At 39.0% G+C, this 23,942-nt stretch overlaps 1 protein-coding gene across 1 annotated transcript; it reads left to right on the top strand.

Moving 5' to 3' along the window:
• The first annotated feature begins 45 nt into the window (after positions 1 to 45).
• Positions 46 to 23,562, top strand: Rtp4 (receptor (chemosensory) transporter protein 4). Its single transcript, XM_013513337.1, is given in 6 exon segments — positions 46 to 179; positions 834 to 1,067; positions 2,435 to 2,495; positions 4,054 to 4,182; positions 4,269 to 4,471; positions 23,394 to 23,562. Coding segments are annotated over 6 exon segments (930 nt in total).
• The last annotated feature ends 380 nt before the right edge of the window (positions 23,563 to 23,942 follow it).

Genomic DNA, 23,942 nt, shown 5'->3' with positions numbered 1-23,942 from the left:
GAACGGATTTCACCAGACCTTAAACTTCCACCTTAGAAAGGAAGAATGGTTTTGCATATCAGTACACGGGAGCAGACGTTTCAAGAACTGAGTGGACAGGAGAAGTCCTAGGCCCGGTGGATCCTGGAGTTGTGTGAGGACCCTGAGCCTGATTCTGTGGCCCCAGTGTGGAAGCAGCAGTAACAAAGAGCAAGGCACAGGTAAGTGGGGGTTTGCCCAGCGTGAGGCCTTCCTGAGCAGAGAGGCTCAGTTTAGCGTTGATTTGTCCTTTTGAGAGCTTGTTCAAAGAAAGTCACCAGGCCTCTGGCCTTTTGCTGTCACAGTGCACTTTAGGGTTTAACTGATAAACTGCAAGTCTCCATCTTGTTTCTATGCAGAAAATTGATTCTTTTATTTGATTTACTTCCCTAAATGTTCCAGGAAGTCTTTGAAGCATGCATCCTCCCTAAAGCCCTTTGCAAACTCCCTCCTGGCTCCTGGTGAGCTAACCCCAGGCTGTAGTACCTTGTCTGCCTTTGGCCCAGCCAAGTCTGAGACCTGGTCTTTCTAACATGTTAAGAGTTGATTAAGATGGATTAGTCACTTTGAGTACTACTTTATCAAAGGCCTTAGGATAACAGAAGTGAATCTTGGCACAAAATCTCAGTCCATGACCTATTTCCTGGTGTCCTGTAGCTCCTTACTGACCCTTCCCTTTCCAGCCCACAGCAAGCCTCGGGGTTGTAGGAACCAGCTCCAAGTCTTGTCCAAGGGTGAGAATGGCTGTGTGGATGATCAACTCCTCTCTTGATAAACGGCACGCAGCATCCTCCTCCTCTTTCTTTCTCACCTAGTATACGGCTGCCCCCGCAGCCTGCCTCAGCCCTATGCTGCTCCAATCCTTATGGGCTATTAGCCATTCCCGCCATGTTCAGCTTTCGGCCTCCCTCAGCGGGGAGACTCCATCGCTTCCTGTCACCTGGAAGCCTGCTCCTAACATCACAGGGCTCCAACACAGCAGGTTCTAATGTCAGAGGAACCATCCACGCTCTGCCACCTTTCTTTGTGTCTTTAAAGAAAGATTTCTGGTGAGACGTGTAGACAATCTACCTAGAGAACAGGTAGAGTTTATAGCAAAATGATAGCTTTTCAGCATAGGTGAGAGAGCACACTTTCAAGCATGAAGGTGGGCACATGGCATAATGGCAGCTGCCCTGAGTGACAGCTCTGGCTACAATTATATGATTACCTGGGTCTTTCAAGGAATCGTTTCCTTCCTCTGAGGTCAGTGTTTTTCAGAAGGAAAATGGACTATGTGAACCAACACCAGGACAAAGTGCCTGGTACTCCTTAGGTCAGTGGTGGGAAACCCATGGCACATGTCTTCTTTGTTTTTCTTTTAAAACAAAAGATGTCATTGTATGAGTTGTTTTTCTAAAGTAAAGCCTAGGTATTCAGGTTTAATTGCAGCGTGGTACTTTGTGATAAAAATGGGCCTTGTGTTGCTGTGTAGGTACCGTCTGTAAATGTTTTGCCGTCATTGCTGTAGGTGGACGTTTTCCACTTAGTTTGTTCTGAGACCTTGAGCAGTTTCCAGCTGTTCACCCATGGTCTGGGTTTTATATGGGCCCTGAGCTCATCGGCATGCTCAGAGGATGTTACATTCTCTTGGGCTAAAGTTTGAAACCACAGCTTGTGCAGATCTTATCTATAGGGAATGATTAAGCAAACAGGGAAAGGGAAAAAGAAAAAGATAGTGTCTTCTTTGCTTTTCATGTTGTCCCTGCTGCCTATCATCTAGATGTTAGCCTAGGGCTCTAACTTGCTGCCTGACACTGAGATGTCCTGCCTGTTTGGTGCCCCTTGCCTTACTCCCTACCTACTCATCCTTCAAGGAGCACTGCAGGGTCACCTCCTCCTTAAGGTGTCCCGGGTTGTCCTAAGCAGAAGTGTTCCTTCTTTTACACTGTCAGGAGAGAATTGTTATGTGTATAATATAAACACACAATATGTGTTTTTAAATAATCCGTTTATATATTATAAATCCATTTCTAAACTATGCCTTTTGAGTCACAGAATCTATTACTTTAAATAAAGCCTCCCTGTGGCTCTGAAGCACAGTTTGGAAGCCATGTGCTTGAGCCACGTTTATGTAGCAGTCACCTTGTTCCACTTTGTATGTAATCTGGGGATCCGTGTCAGCATCCTTTCACACCAGCTAGAGCTCTTTGGGAGACTTACAACGTCTCTTAACATTTTGGCACTCTCCCGATCAGGAAGGTGTTTCTTCTGCTCAGGAAAGTTGATTTGATCATTTTGAGATGGGAAAAACAATCTGCAACATAATTTTTAAGAATATCAGTGAGCTTTGGGAAGTGTCTTGGTGTTTATTGTTTTTACATACATGGGATGATAAAAATATGGTGAATGTTTAAATTTTAAAAATGTATTAAAGTAAAAGACAGAATGACATCATTCCCCCTCAAAAGGCTGAAAGTACTCCTTTTGCTATGAACGTACTTGTCCCGTCATTCCTAGCAATATGTCTTTTTCTGTAATAAGTCTTTAAAATGTAAGCATTCACCATATTCTTTTATCACCCCTTGCACACAGTCTCATTTGATGCTGAAAAAAATCTTGAAGTCTTTTTAACTGACTTTAAAAAAAAGAAGTGGTATTTTTACACAATAGAGTATTACTCAGTTATCAAAAGATAAATGTAAGGCTTTTATAGGTGAATGGATGCAACTAGAGACCATAAGTGAAATAAATCAGATGTGCCTGTGTAACCATCATATTGTCTCCCTAGTGTAAGAACCTGAAAGAGTAAATAAAACTCACAATAGTTATTATGAAAGGGAAAGAAATTGCTCAAAGGGAAGGATAAGGGAAAGAGAAAAAGAAAGAAAGAAGGAAAGGAAAAAAAATATATATAGGAGGATAGCTGGGATAATTGTATGCTGATGTCTGTTGGTTTATTGAAAGGAACAGTTAATGCTTAAGTTTTTTTGACTAATTTTGCATGCTTATATCTGGTAATCTGGGCAACTAATTTGAAGACAACAATATGCAGTATAACAAGCATTGGTGCATTCCTACCATCTTGTTAAGTGAAGCTCTGTATCATTTGTGATGCTTTTAAAATTATTTTTGATTCTCTTTAATGGTTGGATTAATCTTGCATTCTTACATCTGGTAATCTGAGCAACTTTACTGAAGATAATAATATGTAATATAACAATCACTGTTAATTCCTATCCTTTTCTTTTCCTTTTTTTCTTTTTTTTTGGTCTTTTTGAGACAAGGTCTCGCTATGCAGTTCACACTGGCCTTGGGTGCACTTTGTAGCCCAGGCTGGACTCAAACTCACAACAATTCTCATGCCTCAGCCTTCTGAGTGCTGAGGTTACAGGCATGCACCACCTCGTCTGGCTCCTATCCTTTTACTTTGAAACTCTGTATCATTTTTGTTTTTATGCTGTTTTGTTTTTGTCTATGTTATTGTTATTTTGTTATTTTTTTCTAGTTCTTTTTTATTATTTTAAAGAGAATACAGGTAATAATAAAATAACAACAACATAGACAAAAACAAAGCAAAAGTAATAAAAAGGATATAGGGTTTCCAAACAAAAAAGAAATTTGAGGTGAAGTCTTTTACTTGTGGTCCCCTGATGCAAACCAGACAGTTGGATTTTTAAGTCAAGTATCATGGTTCCAGAACCCTGTCTGTCTCTCTAGGTACAAGATGACGCATGTTGCTCCTTAGAGATGGTGTGATGTGTTAGGTAGATAAACAAGGTTGGGTGAGATAGCCTACGGTGGGAAAATCACATCTCTAACCACCTCCCCTGTATGCCTGAAGCAGGTTGTCTATATTTTTGTCACTCAGTATTTTTATCAGAATATTGAGCTCAATAATGTCTCTTCATATGAATGATTCAAAGATGAAAAGGCACAATATTGTAAGGCACCAGTTAGAATGACTGCCTCATAAGAGGTACTTTATAAAAATTTTCTCACCAAAATGTGAAGCAAATTTTGCTGCTGATAATAAAAATTCTTTTTCCCTCCAAGGTATCTAAGGATGAGGCAGACTTGGATGATGTATGGACAGAACCTCAGCAACCAGGGCAATCTAAATTACAGGAAGTGTCCCAAATTGAAAAGCATCCTAGAGATGAGTTCAGGACCATTTTCCCTCAGGTTAACAAACTGGCTAAGGTGGATTTCTTTCTCCTGCCTGCATATTTTTGTATACCTCATGTCATCAACGCTGGGATTCTGCCCAGGTGAAGAACCTGTGCCATGTACACTGGGAGCACTGGACATTCCAGGTCCAGGTGTTTATGTGGCTTTTTGCTCAGAGGTGCTGGAAGTGTTCATTTTCCCAATTTGAGAATCCGGAGTTCTCCACCGAATTGCATCATGAAGATTCTGTAAACCTGGAACAGTATGTTCTGCAGAGATACAATGGTCATGGCTTCAGGGAGAGGTCGGTGATTTGGGTGGTGCCTTTGCAAGGGCCCTGTGACACACACAAATGTGTGGCTTGCCTTGGGGGCTTGTGTGTGCTGGGATCACAAAGATGCGTAATAGTAAAGCTATCCAAATCCCTCAGCATTCTTCAACTCTGATTGTCTCGTGAAGATGGACCCAGGTGCCCCTTGTCCACTCTTGAGTTGGAATTAATTCTTGTTATCTTCTTACTTTGCTATATTTGTGGTCACATTTTAAAAGTTAAGTTTGCCTTCTTCTCTCGTGTTAATTGCATGATAATCAATAAACCGGGTGCCACTTTACAATGACAGACTGTTGTTTAACATTAAGCTAGGTCAAGTTTGTAGAATAAACTTTGGTTTCCAAGATATCTTCCACAAATTGTGTAAAACATGACCAAATCCATAGTGGACCTAGTAATAAATATGCATTGAATCATCTTCATTCATTCACCCACTGACTTGTTTATTGGTATCAATATATATTGATCAAATCTTGACAAGAACTAAAGATCATGAGTATTATCAGAAAGTTACTATGGTAGACTATGGTGCTACTTCCTTTCCCCCCAAATTTCCATGTCCTAATACCCAAGACCTGAGGATGTGTTACTTTACTTGGCCAAATAGACTCTGTAGGTGTGATTAATTTAAGCTCCTCCAGGTGGATGCATTATTTGGCTTTAACCAGGTGGATATTAACAATAGTCCTGTTATGGTAGAGGTTTTTGGTGTTCCCAACAGCTCACGTGTTACAGGCTTGGTTTCCAGTTGATAATGCTATTGGAAGTGGTAGGAACTTAAGGAGGTAGGGTTAGAGAAAGGGAGTCACTGTAGGTATTACCATGAGTGATATATTTGTACCTTGCCCCTGCCTGTCTGCCTCCTATGGTTTCTGATGTGACATGGTGGCTGGGAAGCAGAAAGAGAAGAGATGAGCTGGGTAGTAAGACCCACCCTTTCAGGCCACTTCCCCAGTGACCATCCTCTTTGGACCAGGGCTCACCTATTGAAAGCAACTCAGCTGTAGGGCCCTCATCATCCAATCACCTTCCAGAAGCCCTGCCTACAAGTACATGGGGCTGCTGGAGGACAGTTCCATGTAAACTGATGGTTGAGTGGCAGGTGACCAATCAAGCAGAATAGAGATCTGGAATATAAGTACAGTATGGAAAATGAAGGTCCAAATTTATGTGGAGCAGTTTCAGAGAGGATCCAAAACTGGAGGCAGTCATTACCTCTTAAGGTAGATCCTGGGAAGGAAGAAGTGGGGAGATTGGTTGAAAGCTTTTATGGGAAGAGCAGAGCACAATGAACAGAGTGAGTCTGAGTTCAGTGTATCTTTTCAGGAAGAGGAAGACACTCAGCTAACAAAAAGATAGTGAAAGTCTACATACTTAATAATGAGATGCAAAAACAAAACAAAACAACACAACAACAAGTACAACACCCAGAGATGATTTAAGGGTCAGGATAAGGAAAAAATAAAAGCAAAACTATTACCTATATTAGAGAAATAAAAGAAAGAACAATATGTATTTATGAAACATTTGGATACAATCCTCAGATAACCTTGAGTGAAACAGTTAATATTGGATAAAAATCCTTTGGAGAGTTGCAGCTACAGGTCACAGGCAATGGACATAGAAACTTGGAGAATGATTAATTCATTCCCAGAGGGAGTGACTCAAGTGATGCTATGATTTTTAGTGCAATGCACATTCTGTATCATTCAAATCCATTTAGTTGGTATAAAAAGTTAAGTGCCTCTGGATAAGGATCCTCCAGGATGCTTTTCTTGAAGAAAGTGCAAGAGGAAGGGTTAGGGGATGAACTAAGTTCCTAACATTGCATCTGGTATTGAGATGGCAATTGGATACTCATGATCTCCTGATGGAGGCCACTATGAAGCAGCTCTGAGCAGGATTTAATATTAACGAATTGGCTTTTCATGTTTACTTATGAGTTTGCCCAAGGCCTAGGCCCTTTTCCAGAGATGGGCAGCGGACTCCTAGTAAGTGAACCTCTATAAGTCACTGGCCCTTCTGAGACCTGTATTGGCCTGTGAAGTTCTGACTGCTCAAAGGACAAGATAAGTCCATGGCTGAGGTCATTTACTTCTAACCCCAATTAACTAAAAGGAGACTATAGCTGGAGGCATCTCATTCCTGTGGTGAAGGCCTTCCTGGAGATAACATAGTTATCCTAAATTAACATAAAGTATTACTTGGAGAAGTCCTTAAAGGGATTCTCAAGTCCTACCCAGATTCCTGCATTTTTTCAGTATTCCCCTCCTTTGTTTGAAAATCTTAAAAATACAGGCTGCTTAGAGACATTCTTGGTCTAAAACCTCAGAATCTCCACTTCTGTAATAAGGTTGGACCCTCCTGAAGGCCTGAAATCATTTCAATTGTCTCATTTACTTAGGGTCCACTCATTTGGGAGACTGTGGACCTGATCAGCCCGCAATGACTAAAGGATATTATTAATGCAATAATCTCCCTTTTCTGCTACCTACCCTGAATTTCCTGACTCTAACACTTCTGCTGGTTAAGATGGTGTTTAACTGATGGGGGTTCTAGACCCTCATCCTCGAAGTGTTTCAGCTTTTGGTCAAAAGACTCTTCTCAGTGAGTGACTTTTGCTCTTACCAACTTACTGTCAACATTGGTCAAGGAAGTACCAAGAGATGTCCCAGTTAAGCACTTGTGTGAAAAAGTGGTCAGCTTTTTATAGATGGGACAAAGCAACTGACAACCATAACTTAAAGGAGGAGAGGTTCATTTTGTTTGGCTTATGGTTTCAGAGATTGCAGTCCATGGTCAGCTGGTGCCAAGGCAGAAACATCATGGAGAAATGGCACAGGGGAGGAAAACTGCTCAAATCATGGCATTTGGGAATCAGAGAGCAGGGGAAGAACCAGAGAGGAGGGGGCCATGGACCAAACATTATGTTTTTATGATATCATATCTTAACTTCTTTGTTCAGGGGGAAGTGTTCAGAGTTTCTTATTAGAGTAGCTTTTAACTCACAGACTAAAGAATCAAATGAGAAGTTCTGCTATCCACCACATCTATTCATTCCAGTACACATTTGAGGACTAGGGAACTGCCTTTGGGTGAGTCCATGGAACAGTGAACTAACCTGTTGTGAGCCTGACATGAACCAGAACTCCTTTTGTTACCTGACTCCTATTCTCACAGCAGTCCATGATTTGTTTTAGTTACTCAGAGGACATTATCAATTCAGATGCTAAATCAAAAAGTTCTCAAAATTTTGTATGTATGCATATACAGGAGAGTTAACATAGTTGTTCTACTGTCTTCTATTTCTTTGCTGAAAGAAACTGTCAGTGAGTCCTTGATGGATCAATATTGCATGTCTCTGTTTTCATGAGAAACCAATTTGAAGATATCAATATGTAATACAACAAGCATTGTTAATTTCCTACTACTTTGTTTGTAACTCTGTATTGTCTGCACTGTTCTTTTGCTGTTTTGTAAAAGGTTGCTTGTCTGTTAATGTTTTCTTCCTTTTATTTAAAAAAAAAAGTTCTCAAAATTTCTGAATATCCCCTTTTCAAAGCATGCAGTTACCTAAATAAATAGTCATGCATCCTCCTGCAGAAAAACTGAGAGTTGCTTATAATAGCCTTGCTCCTGAGGACCTGGTCTCTCTTTCAGATAGTAAGTTATGAGGCTGAAACCTGGCTAAGGTCTTGACTATACAAGGAATCCTGATGTTTAGTACTGGGTCATTTAGTCTCAGTAGAGTACACATTTTTGGTTTCTTTGATTATATAAATTAAAAAAAACTTTCTGGAAGCCTACCTACTTGCCCATACATGGAAAACAGGAAATACATAAAATTAGCACATTGTTCCAGAAGACCCAGCATTCAAGAAATAGGAAAGAAAATGGAGAAAAGAAAATTATGAGAAGAATTTCTTTAAAAAAATATTTTCTAGAAGGGTTATGTATGTAGGTTAGTGGCAGTACTTACGTAGTATGTGTGCACACCTGTGGTACACCTGGTAGCACAAAAACAGAGCAGGACAGAGATTAAAACAACAAAACAACAGCAAAAACCTTTTCTTCTTAGGACAAAGGATCTGCTTTTCTGAGGGAATGGCTTCAGCAAGGGGGTACCTATACAATGAATGGGCAGTGAGGCTCATTATTATGACATTTCTGACACCAGATGTAAAGAAGAGGTACTGTTGCATTCGCTCATTAGGGTGTAACATTTCCAGATTCTTGCAGTGACTTTCTCTTGTGAATTACTTTTCTCATGTGTTTTTGTCTTTGCCTTTCATACTAAGGAGTTTCCTCAAATAATGAAGACATTTGAAGGTTCTCTGTTCAGGTTCAAATGAAGATTGCTAAAAAGCTAATTGGAACACTAGAAGTTGAAAGAAAACAAAACAGCCCTACCCCTCAAAGTTCAAAAGGAAAGTTATTTTCAGCATGGAAGTTTATGTCTAGCTGAAACTTAACCACTTGTAGACATAGAATAAATATCATTTTCAGACACTCACAAAGTCAAAACTGCGTTGCCTTTTCCCCATGCACCCATTTTCAGTAAGCTACTCTAGGATATGCTCCAAAAACATGGAAAAGTAAATCATATATACTGAATATATGGAGTCTAGGTGTAGGAAGACGTTGAGGGAACTCTCACAATATTGGCGAAGTGATCTTCGAAAATACAAGTGGTGCAGCTGCTAGAGAAAGCCATTCTGGATCAAGGTGAGAGAAGGCTCCAGGAGGCGATGTCACCAAAGCAAAAACAAAGGTAACTCTGGTGTTCCCTGATGTGCTAGAATGTATGGAGAGAACTTTCTACTTCCAGTACAATTGGGGATGAATTAAATGCAAACATATAAAAGTAGACAGAAAGAAAAGGTGAAAATCAAAGCAATTAACTTCAAAGATTAGAAAAAAGTTTATGAAAGTGAATACAATTAGAATATTTTACATAGTTTAGGTATAAATAGTCATAGTATCAAATAATCACAGTATGAATGAATATTAGTTTTAAGAGAACTCTGACTTAAAAGCATTTGAGGGAAAGAGAACCATGGTGCCAATAGGTAGTCAGAGTGTGAGAGAATTCAGTCCTCATTGTCATGAGGAAATCAGTGGTTAACATCAAAAACTAAAAAAAAATCAACAAATAGAAACATGGAGATGAATACTAGAAGAAACAGCCAGATAGGCACAAAGTAATTACTTTTGGGTGTAAAAATGGAAATTGAAAGGGAATGGAAAGGGGTGAATTATGTAAAAAGCATTGTCAAACGATTTTGCATTTCAGAAGCTATGCACATGTATGACTTTGACAATAATTAAGATAAAATGCCACTTTTAAGAAGTTAAGGCTGATTAGATTTTCAGGATTCTTCTTTGCCATATTTTATTTTTCTTACTTCAATATGCTTCTCTCTGGTTTCTCTTTTTGTATCCCCTTGTCTCCTCTGTTCTTTTCTTGCCCTCCTCCTCCATTGATCACAATGGGGGAATTTGCAGAGGTAGGATTTATTTACTTTGCAAATGATGAGACAGCCTTAGATGAACAGTATTAATGTTCAAGTCTATTAGCTGCAGACAAATATCAGGGAAGGGGCAGTGAGTGAGCTCGGCCATGGGAAGGGGTACATTTCCTGTAGGGAATTTTACATCCATATTAAAACTGATGAAAGCTTGTTTATTTTTTATTACACCCATGGTCTTCCAACTCTGAGCAAGCCCAGTGTATGAGTGGCGAGGACCCAGGATGTAGCTGGTGGCTTGAGATGCATCATCCTAGCCCCATGCTTGGGAATTAACTTGATTCTGAAAATAATTGTTTGGGTTATTACTGAAGGGAAGAAAAATGAGAAGAGAAATTCAGCAATATCCACCAAGCCACAACTGAATATTATCAGTCAGACCAGGCAGCTAACTTGAGATCAGAAAGAGAAAAATATTTATTTTGTGAATACTGTAACCACTGAACAGATTCTCAGGCGAACACATCTGACGTGAGAAGCTCAGGAAAAATTGCTGTTAACAAAATCAGTCATCCACTGAAATGAAAAAGTTTCTATGTGTTGATGATTAATTGTAGCTGAGAGCCAGAAATTGGATTTCAAGGAATACTAAATGCACTCCCTTTATTTTCTGTCTTCACTCTGGAGAACAAAGCATTTTTAGCTTAGAGTAGGAGGCCTGCATATCTTCAAGACACCAGAATGGAAGGAGAGAGGCCTCTGGAGGTTTGCAAGGACAAATTCATCTGATGTCACAGCCAGTAGTGATTTTAGAGAGGAATCCTGACCCTCCCGCTTCTGCAGAGTGAAAGGAGTTGCTGTTTGACTGCAGGTCCCTCAGCTGGGACCCAAAGGCATAGATTTCCACTTAGTGATGTCAAAGAAGAGAGCACTTGGGAGTGATGGCTCAGCCTCCTGGTTAAACTGAAAGCTGTAGACACAGAACCAGGAACTTTTCATGTTTGTGATGGGAAGCAGGGCTAGGGGAGGAAGAGGCACAAATGAATGAGAGTAAATTGGGAATAGCGATGTCTTCTGGCACCTGGGACCTTCTAAGAGATCTCAGAGTTACTGAAGGCCTAAAGTAGTCTACTGTGACTTGATGACCACTTTGAAGGGGCGGGAGTGGAGGAAGCAGTGTTGTGGTCATTAACTCTTGCTCCAGAGAGATAGCATGGCCTTTTCTCTGGAGACCCTAAGACGTTAAGGAAGAGAGGGTTCCAGGTGGCTTAGTGGTTCAGATACCAGAATAAGCTCTTAGGGGCCCTGTAGTCCTAATGCATCTTTACACAGATAAGGAAATCAAATCCTTGGAGGCCCCAGAACTGAACTGTCTGTTGAACTATAATTTTCAAAAGGGCAAAATCATGTCTTTTATGGAGACAGTAAATTAACATGTTTCACAGATTTTAATTCATTATTTTATGGGGAAGCAGTAAGATTTAAAACTTGCCCAAAGAGAAGCTAGGTACATAAAGGCAATTTAATCTCTCTCTGGGTTACTAGCTATGTAAGAACCATTTTATGTTTAATAGGATCATAAACTGTAAACTTTGGGGGCTCTGAATTCTACTATGCAGAAATTATTAGCATTTCTACTGAACAAAATCTGTAAGAAAACCTTTACCTTATCATAAAGTAAAGTAGTGTTGTAAATAAAAAGTTAAATTCAGCACTGAAAGAACAGCCAATAATCTCTTTGGTCTATATCGGCCTCCTTGCGGGGCTCAAGGGAGATTTTCAAGGGTGAGGTCCCAAGGTTAAAGTATTCATGTGTGCAAGACATCAGCAACAACAGCAGCCAGCATGGAGCAGAGCACAGCTCTTGCTAGAGCCAGAGCTGCCTGCATCTTTATTGTATAATTCTTATACAGGTTGTTATCTCATATTTACATTCTTTCATAGTGCGGTAACCAGTGCATTGTGTTTACCTGTGCTAAGTCATGGTTACATAACTATCCCACTGTGCACCTGAGCTAGACAAGAGGGATCATGTCTTCACGTGTACTTAGATACCCTTGAGCTTTGAAGAAGTCTGAGTGGTTATCCACATTCTATTTCAAAGTTTCATATATATATTTGTGTGTATATATATATTTGTTTGTTTTAAGCTAGTCCAAAGTCAAAATGGTAACTGCAAATAGAAGAAAGGTGATAGTTGAAACTTCATTATGTCCAATCCAATACTTTTGTTCTTATAACCCATTCTAGGATGACCAAGACATCTGTCATCATGCACTGCCTAGAGGCTGTTGGGTTCCACGCTCTTCACCTGCCCACCCATCCCACCTTCCTTAGCGTATAGCTTGTGTAAATGGCAACCTGTGAGCTCAACTGAAGCCTGGCTTCCATACCCCAAGCCCAAGCTTTAATGTCCTTACTTTTCTTCTTTGTTTCTAGCATCCGTGGGCTCTCTTGGCCATCCTACCTCCACTCATACATACTACACTGGTTTCATACTCTGTGGTCTCTGGGTTGTATGCTGGGCCTTGCAATGCTCTTTCTGCACCTCTTGAATTGTTATCATATGTTCAGCGAGAACCCTTGTTGGAGATGTTCATGGGAGGCCAGATGATATTTGGCCGAGATATTTAACCCACTGAAGTACTGAATGTGTTTAGTTGGCATACAGTGACTTTTAAAGTCTTTGGGGGGCTTAAATTCAAGGATTTTGTAACAGTGTGTTCCCCAAAATGTAAATGATAACTTTCACATATCACATAGAACCTAGAAAGCCTCAGGTGGATTTCCAGAGCTGACACTGTATTTATGGCTTTAGAAAAGCTCTAATTTCCTGGCTCCTCATCACAGTGAATACTGATGTCCTTCTTTTGGGGAGGGCTTGAGGATGAGTAGATTACTATTTGCCAAGAGATTTGAGAGCCTGAGGCAAACGACACTGAGCTGCTTACCAACTATGACAAGGCAGCTGCACAAACACCCTTTTGTTCTTTTGTTCTTGCCAGATCTGTGTGGGTGGCAGAGGTTGAAATAATTTCATTTCCAGAGTCCCTCAGCCTTGACAGCCTCTCTCTGCAATTGCCTTTTTTTCAGGATCATTTTGTTTACTTGTCTGAAATGGAATTCAGGTAGATAAGGAATGGGGGAGCACAGGGGTAGCTATTAACCATTCACTCAAAAGACAGCACGGTGGGGCTGAGTCATCTACCCCCACACCTTGTTTCTGAGGTTTATGTATTTTTTGTCCTCTAAAGAAGAGGAAGGAAAAATTCCGAGAAGTATAAGCTTCCCGTGGCTAGTAAAGTTGGACCCATCATCATATAAAGTTTAAACCACATATCTGGAGTGGAAATGGTATTTTTCAAAAGTGCTAGGTCAAGATTTCAGTGTTATTCTTTGTCTTACTGTATGTCAGCTGCAAAGGAATATGCAAGGTTGGTATTTTATAGATTAAGAAATGAAGGCCCAGAAAGGGGGGGAAAACTTACTCAAGCTCTCTCGGCTGTGTTGAAGCACGTTTGTGTGTATTTGTATGTGTGTGTCTTATAGAGGATAAAGCAGGAGGGACAGATGAGGAAGCTCATATTTTGCCTACTGAGCTGGCCAAGAAGGAAAGAACTTCTCTCTGAGGCTTCAGCTTAGCTGTTGTATAAATCAGAGAGCAGAGATAGTATTCTAGAGTTCATTAGTGAGGGAATTTCATGTTCAGAAGGAAATTCTCTGTAAGCATGACCCCTCAGTGCAGCCTTCCCTAGATTCCTGATCCTAGGAAATGGTTCTATAGCTGTGGCTTCTCTTCCATTCTTGGACTTGATGGAGAAAGCAATCTGGCTCACAAAGAAATCCCAGAAGTGGTAGGAGAGGTGAAGGGCTACAGGAACATCTGTGACCTTGGCAGATACTTGTTTTTTAAAAATATTTTCATTAGCATGTGTTAGAGATACTTAGTAATTACATTTGTTTTGGGGAACTGTGTATATAATAATCTCATCTTGATCATTTTTACTTCCCTTTCACTCTCCCCCTTCCCTCCTCCCCTTTGCCCTAGATCTCCTTCTCATCTTCAGAATGTCTGCCTCGCTGTTTCCTGTAATCTCTCCTTTATTTTGCTCTTTAAATTATTTTCATTTTGTGTTCCTTATATAATAGAAACCATGTGACATTTAACCTTCTGTGTCTGATTTATTTCACTTAGCATGATGGTCTTCAAGATCCACCTGTTGTAATCCCAGCACTCAGGAGGAATGCTAAGTGAAATAAATAAATGGAATATCTAAGCTGAAGGTAAATGTAAAAGTCACAGATTCACTTCTTTTACAGCTAGGGAAAGTGAGGCTGAGAGATAAAGGGACCTGTCACAGGCACTACCTTTGTAAAATACTGTGACCTTTGAAACCCACCACTGTGGACTGAAGATGTAGTATCTTGGTAGAGTGCTTGCTTGGCATGTGGGAGGGTTTTGTTCCAATCCCCAGCACTGTGATAAAACAAACAAACAAACAAAAAAACAAACATAAATATCACCATTGAACAGACAGGGAAGCTTAGGCAATTTGGTCTATTTTCTTAAATGTAATTCTGCATTTATTTTGTCTCTTTGTCATTGAAAAGCAACGCAATTTGATGTTAACACAGAAGGGTTTCTGAATAAGCAGTCATACCAGAGGCAAAAGCCACTTATATTTAAGCATATCTCTATAGTTTAACAGACATTTTTATAGTCTGGTCATTTCAAAAATTGTATTTTGGCTGTAGGGATTATTGTTTCTACTTCTGAAAGATAGAAATGAATCTCAGTCTCGATCTAGGTTGGTGTGACAGATTCAGGTTTGTAATTCTCTTCTCTTCTAGCTATTCCCACATATGATTTTTTTTTTCTTCTATTCACATGGGATGAAAAAAAAATCAATTTTGGATGCTAGTTTGAAACCTCCAATGTTCCTCAAAGTTTCTTCACAGTGGCAGAGCTCTAGTTGGTCCTTGCCTGGCTCCAAGGTTAGACTTTGCGTTTAGAGCCCTCTCTTTATTTTCATCTTAAACAAAAGAGTGGATCCTCTTTTGTTTTGTTTTGTTTTTTTGGTTTTTGTTTTGTTTTGGATCCTCTTTAATAATGTGGTTCAGAAAATATTGCCCAGTGTCTTTAAATATTAGTAACTCCATTTCTTTTTCAAACCTGGGAAATGTTGTCTTGAAAATTTATGAGTGTTCTGGTGGAAGTCAATTGTCTTCTCTGAAAGGCTCCCTGGAGTCATTTGTATAAGAAATTATGTTGGATTTCATTTCTTTTCTTTTCTTTTCTTTTCTTTTCTTTTCTTTTCTTTTTTTTTGCATTTGGGATAATATAATTTTAGCCAAAAGATATGTTTTGATTGTATTTATGATACAGAAAAGTAGTCTTGGTAAAAATGTCCGGCCCTTCATTTTGTAGAAAGTTTGGAGAAATCCCCAAGTGTGAAAAACCAAAGACATTGGGTCAGTTGTGTCTCTTTACTTTGTCCTGAGTATCTGGATTCTTTTCAGCCCTGTTAGCTTTACATTTGTAGCTAAGATGAAGTGGATTTTCGGTGAGCTGGGGACATAGAGCAAGACTTCCAGAGGAAAAGAGATTCATAGTTGAATCTCAGAGTCCAATTAGTAGAAGAGGTTGCTGATTACTAGTTTACCAGCCTATAATTCTCATTATATTCCATTGCCTTCCTTTCCCAGTCTTACTCGAAAAAATGAGAAAAAAAGAAAGAAAAAACTCAAGCATGGTAGCAGAGTTCGCAATGTATTTGATTATTTTCTCACTGTATTCACTTATTCTTGCAATTTTTCAAAATTAAAATGTTTTAATTATATTGAATTAAAATTCAAACCTTTTCCCATTCTCATCTGCCTCCACCTCACCTTCAGTAGAATGGGGTGGTATAACTAAGCAGAAGGAATTTTAGTGATTTAGCCATGAGAAAGTTGAATCAAGGTTATGTTTATTTTGGATTTAATGAGGTACTTTTATGTGTGCTGTGTATCTGTACATGAAGAAAGGCACAATTTTATGGAAAAAGTTGGTAATGTGATGTGACATTTCAACTAAAAAGACATATTTCAATGGTTCAGTAGTCGAGTGAGAATCTACCAACTCTTGATATGGTTATACACAAAGAATATCTTGTTTTTTTCCTTTTTTTTTTTGTTTTTTTGTTTGTTTTGTTTTTCTCCGGTACCGGGAACCGAACTCATGACCTTGTGCTTGCCAGGCAGGTGCTTTTGCCGCTGAGCTAAATCCCCAGCCCCATGTTTTTTTCCTTTAAAATTATTTAGCAAAGAGTTAAAGGAAAATTAAAATAAAATTAGTGGATACTTATTGTACCACTTTCAATATTTTTGTATGTTGAATAGTTTCCACAATAAAATGCAGGTACTGTGTGAAAAAAATTAATGGAACATGAAATAATAATGATGATGACTAAGGAAATTGATATGAATTTTCTGATATTCAGAAGCAAATTATGATAAAACTAAAAATAACCACAGGAAGTTATTCATTAAGAAGAGATAATTTTTTTGTAATGATAACAGATAGGCATTTGAGTTGCTTGATAGTCTAATTAGTGAGTGATGTGAATCATATTAATAACATTGGAAAATTTGAAAACTTGAAAATTTTCTGTAGATTTAAAAAAGGATGCTAATGTCAGTGAAGATAATATAAAACTGATAATGTACCACTACCACAAGAATATCAACAACAGACTTATTAATAAAAAGTGCTAACATACTTATTAAACTTGGTATTCATTGATCTAAAGATAAGTGTTTAGGATGTCACTATACAAAGTAACCTGAAATGCCCTGAAGGCCTATGATTTATGTGTGAAAGAAACTTTATAAAGATTTCCCTTAACTGGACAATAATGCTAAAATTTTCTGTGACATTATTAGTAAATAGTTGCAAGGCTGATGAAGAAAGCTACATAAATCATCAATACTTTTGTTTAATAAAAATGATGAACCATGCTAGAAGAAAAAATTATTATCTATAGACAATGATACTACAAAATTGAAAAATGCTTTTATCAAAATGTAGGGAAAAAGTGTTACTGTCAGGAGTAAGGTTGGGTCATGATAGTTGTGGTGTCTTTTAGCATTTTAAAATTTGTGTTATTATTCCTTTTCTCCTTCTAAATAGTTGTGTTCACTCCTGCCTTGGTATTCTTGTGCTCTTACAGAGGGCCCCATCTTAGTCGATTTCAGACTCTACCACACTCACTGCCCTCCAGCAGCAAGGAAGTGAAGGAGAGGCCGCCGTGGAGATAGGGGAAGAGGGAATGATATTAACCGAGACCCAAACTCTATGTGCAAGTGGTGGAGTGAAGTGAAAAGAGGGTATGTAAAGGTGGTCAACAACACTAAACTGTGAATTTTGGAATAGCCACACTGTACTTGTAAAGAGGAAGAGAAGTAGAGCTGTGGTTTAGGTGATTTCCAAAGGCCCCTATGATCAACAAAAATAGTAGTCACTGATGTCACTGAACATTTCTTACTTGTCATGCATTATGTCAGAAGTCAGCAAAATGCAACCCACGGATAAAACCTGTTCTGCTCCTGTCATTGTAAATAAATTTTTATCAGAACCCAGTTAGAGCAATTCATTTAGATATTATCCGTGGCTAACACATGCCATAGTGTTAGAGTTGCATAAATATGACAGACACCAAGTGGCTCCTTAAGTCTAAAATATTTATTATTTGGCCATGTATTAGTTAAGGTTCTGTAGAGGAACAGAATCAATAGAAAATGTGTGTATAATCACACAAGGGGATTTGTTAGTGAGCTTACAGGACCAGAGGTGGGAGGATCCACACTGGCCATCTGCACACCAGTAGCTGCTCAACCCAAGAAGATGGAAGCCACAGAACAAGCGATATCAAGGATGCACTTGTCCAAGTTTGGAGGCCTGAAAGCTCACTAGAGAGTCCTCAGTGTGTCTGTGTTTGAAGGCTGAAGAAGCTGAAGACCAGTGTCCAAAGGCAATGGGGAAGATTGGAACTCTTTCTAAATGGGGATACCTTCTTCTTTCCCACTTCCTTCCATCTGGGTTACAAGCTCATTGTTCAGTGCCTCCAGCATCTCCTTGAGCTTGTTGGTCTAAATGTCAGTTATCCACAGACACCCTCACAACTAAGCTCCATAATCTACTAGGCATTTGACAATCCATTCTGTTTGCTGTATCATGATTAACAGTCACAGCAAAAATAAATCCGATGGCTGTCACTCTAAGTGGTCACTAGCTCTGTGGCATATTGTAATTCTGTGCCAGCATAGCACCTTCCAACCCACATATTCTTGTGAAAATGTGACCTTGTCCCGCTACCATAAAGAAGTAGAACTGCTTATGTCTTGAGCCCTGTCACTTCTGTGATCAGTAACATACCACATGAGTGAAGCGGGTACCATTCCAGATATAAACTTTCTTTAACTTGGATTGTAATTTCTGCTTCCTAGTAGTAGGACTCCAGCTGCCAATGAAGAAATTCAACTGTCAGAGACCACTTTGCTGTGAGAATCACAAATGTCATGGAAAGACCCTGATAGAGGAGATGCAACATGTAGAGAGAGGACCTGTCTCGTGGAAAAAGTAGACACATGATGAGGAAACTATCTTGGAAGGAGATATTCCTGCTCTAGCTTCCTCACTTAATTCCATGTGGCTCACACACAGATCACCCAAACAATCCCCTCTGGAGTTCCTGACCTACAGAACTATTAGATGCAACAAGATGGTCTTTATCCATTGAGTTTGGTTTTCTTTGCTAAGCAAAAATATCTACTTCCAGTGATCTTATGTAATCATCATAATGGCCATATGAGATATGAATTATTAATTCCAGTTTATGAATAAAAGAGCAAAAGGTTGGAGATTTCAAAACACATGCCCCATGTCATTCAACAAGTGAACCGCAGAGTCTATGTTCAAACCCAAGTATATCATACTCTGAAGCCCAGGAACCTTATGCTCCATCTAGTGTTGACACCATGTCCTGAAAGCCAATAGACAATTGAGGGGCTAGGGATTTAGCTCAGCGGCAAAGCGCCTGCCTGGCAAGCGCGAGGTCGTGAGTTCGGTTTCCGGTACCGGAGAAAAACCAAAAAAAAAAAACCAAAAAAAAAAAAAAAACAAAAAACCAATAGACAATTGGTCATGCCAGAGGCTCAGATGTCCCATTCCCAACCACAGGAAAGTTGGGTTCAAGAAGGAAGTTTTGGGCTTATGTTTCTCATAGAATAAAGCAGGAAAACATTGATTAGAATTGGTTTGGTTAGAGCAGCAAGGAATATTGGCTCCCTGACAATTGGCGTTAACAACGCTTTTTGCATCCATGATGTGTTTTTATTATCTTCCAAGGAGCAATTACTTTTGAAATGCTTTATTTTAAAAACAGCTACACTGGCATATAAAGCACATACCATAAAATTATCCATTCTTAATGTATGCTTAACTGATTTCCAGCAAATTTGCACAGCTGTGCAGTTATCACCACAATCCATTTTGGAACATTTATACCACTCTTAAAACATGCCTTATGCCAGATTATGGTTAATCCTCAATCCCTAACTGAGTCCTATAAACTACTTCTCTTCTTTCTGTCTCCACACGTTTGTGTTTTCTAAAATTGTTGTATAAATGGAAGTGTACAATATGTAGTTTATGTTTAGCTTCTTTCATTTAGCATTTATCAGTTGTTTTTTTCTTTCAAATATGGATGTCCGTATTTGTTTATACATTTGCCAGTTGGTGAACATATGGATTGGTTCCAATTTTTGGCTGCACTAACAATTCAGTTTTAGTGTGTTTGATTGCATAAGACAACTGACAAGACCAAAATTAACGATGCTTACAAATTCAGGGTTTACTTCTGGAAAAGAATCCAAGACTATAGCAACATCACTAAAGACCTCAAGTGATGCTTACCACAGACCTCAGAATCAAGAAGGTTGCCCAAAGTTTGAAGAGTCAGGAAAATGTAAAGTGATTATTTTTGGTGCAGGAATTTCCTCTCCCCAAAGACTCTCCCCAAAGTCCTCTAGACTGTTAGATCACAGCTTGGATTTTTTTGGACCTAACTCTCATTTTAGATAGCTAATGCTTGCAAATGATATAATTTAAATAAGTAGTTTTCCCTGATAATTCAATTTAAATTCTGAAATTCAAGAAAAGGATATCCTTAAATCTTCAGAATCATGGAAGACATTAAAAATGGAGTAGTTTGTGATTATCATAGTTGGTGTTGAGTAATAAGTCACTGCAAGGTCCTTGAATAAAATAGACTGAGAAGTCCACTTTTGCTTGATTATGTAAATGATCCTATTCCACAGTAAAATGATGTCAGATAAATCTGTAAAATACGTAAGGAAGTGCTTTTTAGTGAATTGGATTTTCTTAGGGTAATCTAATGGTTCACCTTCTGATCTTGAATAATTATATCTGCTTCATCCAGTGGCCTCTATTCTGAAAGGCAGAAATGTCTCACTTTTATCTATATCCCCTCTATGACTATTATTGTGCCTGGTGATGAGGCACATGATTCCGAGGTCTGTGGTAAGCATCACTTGAGGTCCTTAGTGATGTTGCTATAGTCTTGGATTCTTTTCCAGAAGTAAACCCTGAATTTGTAAGCATCGTTATTTTTGGTCCTGTCAGTTGTCTTACGCAATCAAACACACTAAAACTGAATTGTTAGTGCAGCCAAAAATTGATGAGAATTCAGAAAATATTTTTATTAACTTGAACTGATATCACCACTTTCTTTCACATAAATCAAATCATTGACTCCTTTCCATGGTTTGCAGAGCCACAGAGGAGAAAACCAAGCCTAAGAGAGGGCAAGTGATTTGCCCAAGGTACCTTTAGTAAAAGGTAATGTTAGGATTCAATCTTGGCTTCTGTTCTATGGAATCCTCTATAGACAGAGAAACAGAATACAAAAAAAAAAAAAAAAAAAAAAAAAATCAAAGACAAGAATTTTCTTGTCATCCTGGTGTTACAAATTTCACTTTTCTCTCCTTTTCACTCCATTGACTTATCATATTATACTCTTCAATTACAGCTGTCAACTTCCTCCCACCATTGCTCTGTATTTTGGGCTGTAATTGCTCCTTAAAAGACCTGAGCCCACATGCCTACAATTTCCCTATCAACTCAGCAGCCCCCACCACCTCCAAAGGACCATGGCTAACACAGCCTACAGAGGTATACATACCTCTGATTAGTGCCACTTTCCACATATTTAGTTATCCCTAGGGAAGCACTCTTCTGGAGTGTCTCTTAAGTGTTGTATAGTCACAACATTCTGATGTAGGTAGGTGGCCAAGCATCATTATACCATGTTATTATTGAAAAGTGGTACCTTTCAGGTAGGAACTGATGTGTTGATTCCTGTGACTGACTCAGAGTACAAAGGTGAGGTCCTCTGATATTAAAGTCTGTTTCTTATCCTTAAACTGAGGGCACAAGGCTCCTTCCTAAATAATAAATTAACCCTCTACTTTAGATTCAGCTGATAAGTGACTGATGTTAAAAAAAAGTAGTTGAGAAATAAAAGATACTGTCAATTTCTTACATATGGAAATTCTTGAAATGCATTTCTAAAGTGCTCAGGTTAAGTCAGAAGCTGAGAACAAATGAGAGTCTTAAACAGATGAGAAAATAAGAGCTTAAAGAGTGAGCAGGACTCTACCAGGTTATCCTGCAAGTAGAAGTGAAGACTTCCAGACAAGAGTCTTCGTAACTCTGGGTGAGTAGAGGCTGACTGAAGAGTGAAGCTTCTTGTGTCTGTAGGCTCCTAGGTACTTAATTCAGGGGAAGCTACAGAAATGCCAGGTCTCCAGGATAGTGTCTCCTGCCATCCACAACATATTGTTTCTTGGACACTCAGATCAAGAACCCAGCTTAGACAGTTGGGCCAAGAAAGCTATACATTGCTGAAGACATTAAATATCAAATCTAAACAAAAAACACTAAAAGGGTGATCAAACCCTCCTCTCTTTTAGTATATATATAAATTTTTTTTTTGAGACAGGGTCTTGCTATGCAGTTCAGGCTGGCCTTGAGCTCTTTCTGTAGCCCAAGCTGGTCTTGAACTTACAAGGATCCTAATGCCTCAGCCTCCTGAGTGCTGCTATTACAGGCATGAACCACCACACCTGGCTTCCTGCTCTCTTTTAGAAATAAGAAAAACTGGTCAAGAAGTTCATCCTAAGGACAGGAGCGAGTCTGGGGAGCAATGAAGGAACTGAGTGCAAAAATTTTCCTAATTTGAATCACAGGATACCTAATCACTGTCTCCAAAGAAGAGACTCATTTTCTTGGGATTAACTAAATGTAAGGAATGGAGGAAAGGCTGAGTTTCAGTGGTCTCAAGGCAAGGACATTGAAGAGTAAGCAGTAGCCTATTGTTTGCCAGAGACAAAGCCAAACCAAAACCACAGCTGTCGACCCAATTGGAAGCACCTGTGCAACAGACCCTTTTCTAAGTTCTCTGCCTGCAAGTTATTTGATTCTTATGGTAGCCTTGTAACAGAAGAGAAGAATGTGGCCCTCCACTCTGGGAAAGGCTTCCTACAGGGAGAACACTCTCATTTATAACAGTGCCTGAGAGACCGAGGCTACATTGAGATCCTTATAACTACTCTGTATATATGTAAACAATTTTATGTTTAAAACATTGTTTTGAACCAGGGAAACTACCAGTTTCACGTCTTAAAAACCCTACATTTCATATGATTCAAACTAATATGTAAAATATATATTCTCTATGGGAAGTAAGTGCAAAGGTAACAGACAGGCACAATAGTGTGGAGTAGATGCTTTAGATAAGAAGTAATTGCTGTGCACTCTCGGAAATAAAGAGATCAGAGAAGATTCTAACCAATTTTTGGTGAGGGAGATCAGTTAGGGGAGACCTCTAAAGAAAATGAGACCTTTATTGAGAGCTGAAGGATGACAGAGGACAGTGAAGGAAAGTAATTGCTATGAGCCAGATTTAACACATCAAGAAGCTTTGTATCACGAGGAAGTAGCAGTAATAGAACTTACACTTCCTCTGCCAATAAGTACAGCACCGGGCAGATGTCAGACAATAAACATCACAGGATTATAACCGCTGGGAATAGAACAAGAAACAGGATGAAAATTTCAATTGGCCAGTATTACATTTTTAAAGGCTGAACTCATAAGGAGTATGTCCTCTGATCACACAAAATTAATTGGAAATTATAAATAGGAAGCTCTGAGAATAGTTAAACAACACAATTTCAGGTAGCTCTCTTAAGAGTACAGACAATGCGCCTAGTTGTATCTTAGGCATTGCTGTCATTTGAGTCTGTATGCCAAAATTCATGTGTTAGAAACCTAATCTCAAAATTGGAATGTTAATGGTATCCAGCAGTGAGGTCTTTGGCAGGGAATTAGGAGTAGATGAGGAGGTTAGGGAAACCTACGATGGCATCGGTCGCTTTATGAAAGTGGAAGAGAAACCTGAATCAGCAGCTGGCTCCATCTTACGATGTGATGGCCTCTATGTTACAGTGCAGCAAGAAGGAGGCCCTCACTAGACACCAACACCAAACTCGTGTACTTCACTATATATATATGATTATATCTACAAAAAAAATTGGAAATGATGCAGAGCTTCACCACACAAGGTAGTAGGAATTCAATACCGGTTCTTCTACTACATATTGTTTTCAGATCAGTTGTTCTGATGACCAGATTCAAGCATGGAAATTTGGTTAAGAAAAAAGAAAATTTTAAGCATTGACTGTTCCTTTCAATAAACCACAGACATCAGCAATATACCTATCCCAGCTATCCTTGTACATACATATAAATTTTGTTGAGTTGGTTCTTTGAAAGGATAAATAAAATTGATAACCCCCTAGCCAACCTTATCAAAAAAAGTCAAGAAAAAACTCAAATTCATGCCATAAAGAAT

Source organism: Chinchilla lanigera, unplaced genomic scaffold (assembly GCF_000276665.1).
Source record: "Chinchilla lanigera isolate Chin_1 unplaced genomic scaffold, ChiLan1.0 scaffold00019, whole genome shotgun sequence".
Classification (NCBI taxonomy): domain Eukaryota; kingdom Metazoa; phylum Chordata; class Mammalia; order Rodentia; family Chinchillidae; genus Chinchilla; species Chinchilla lanigera.
This window is presented reverse-complemented; position numbering and strand designations above follow the sequence as displayed.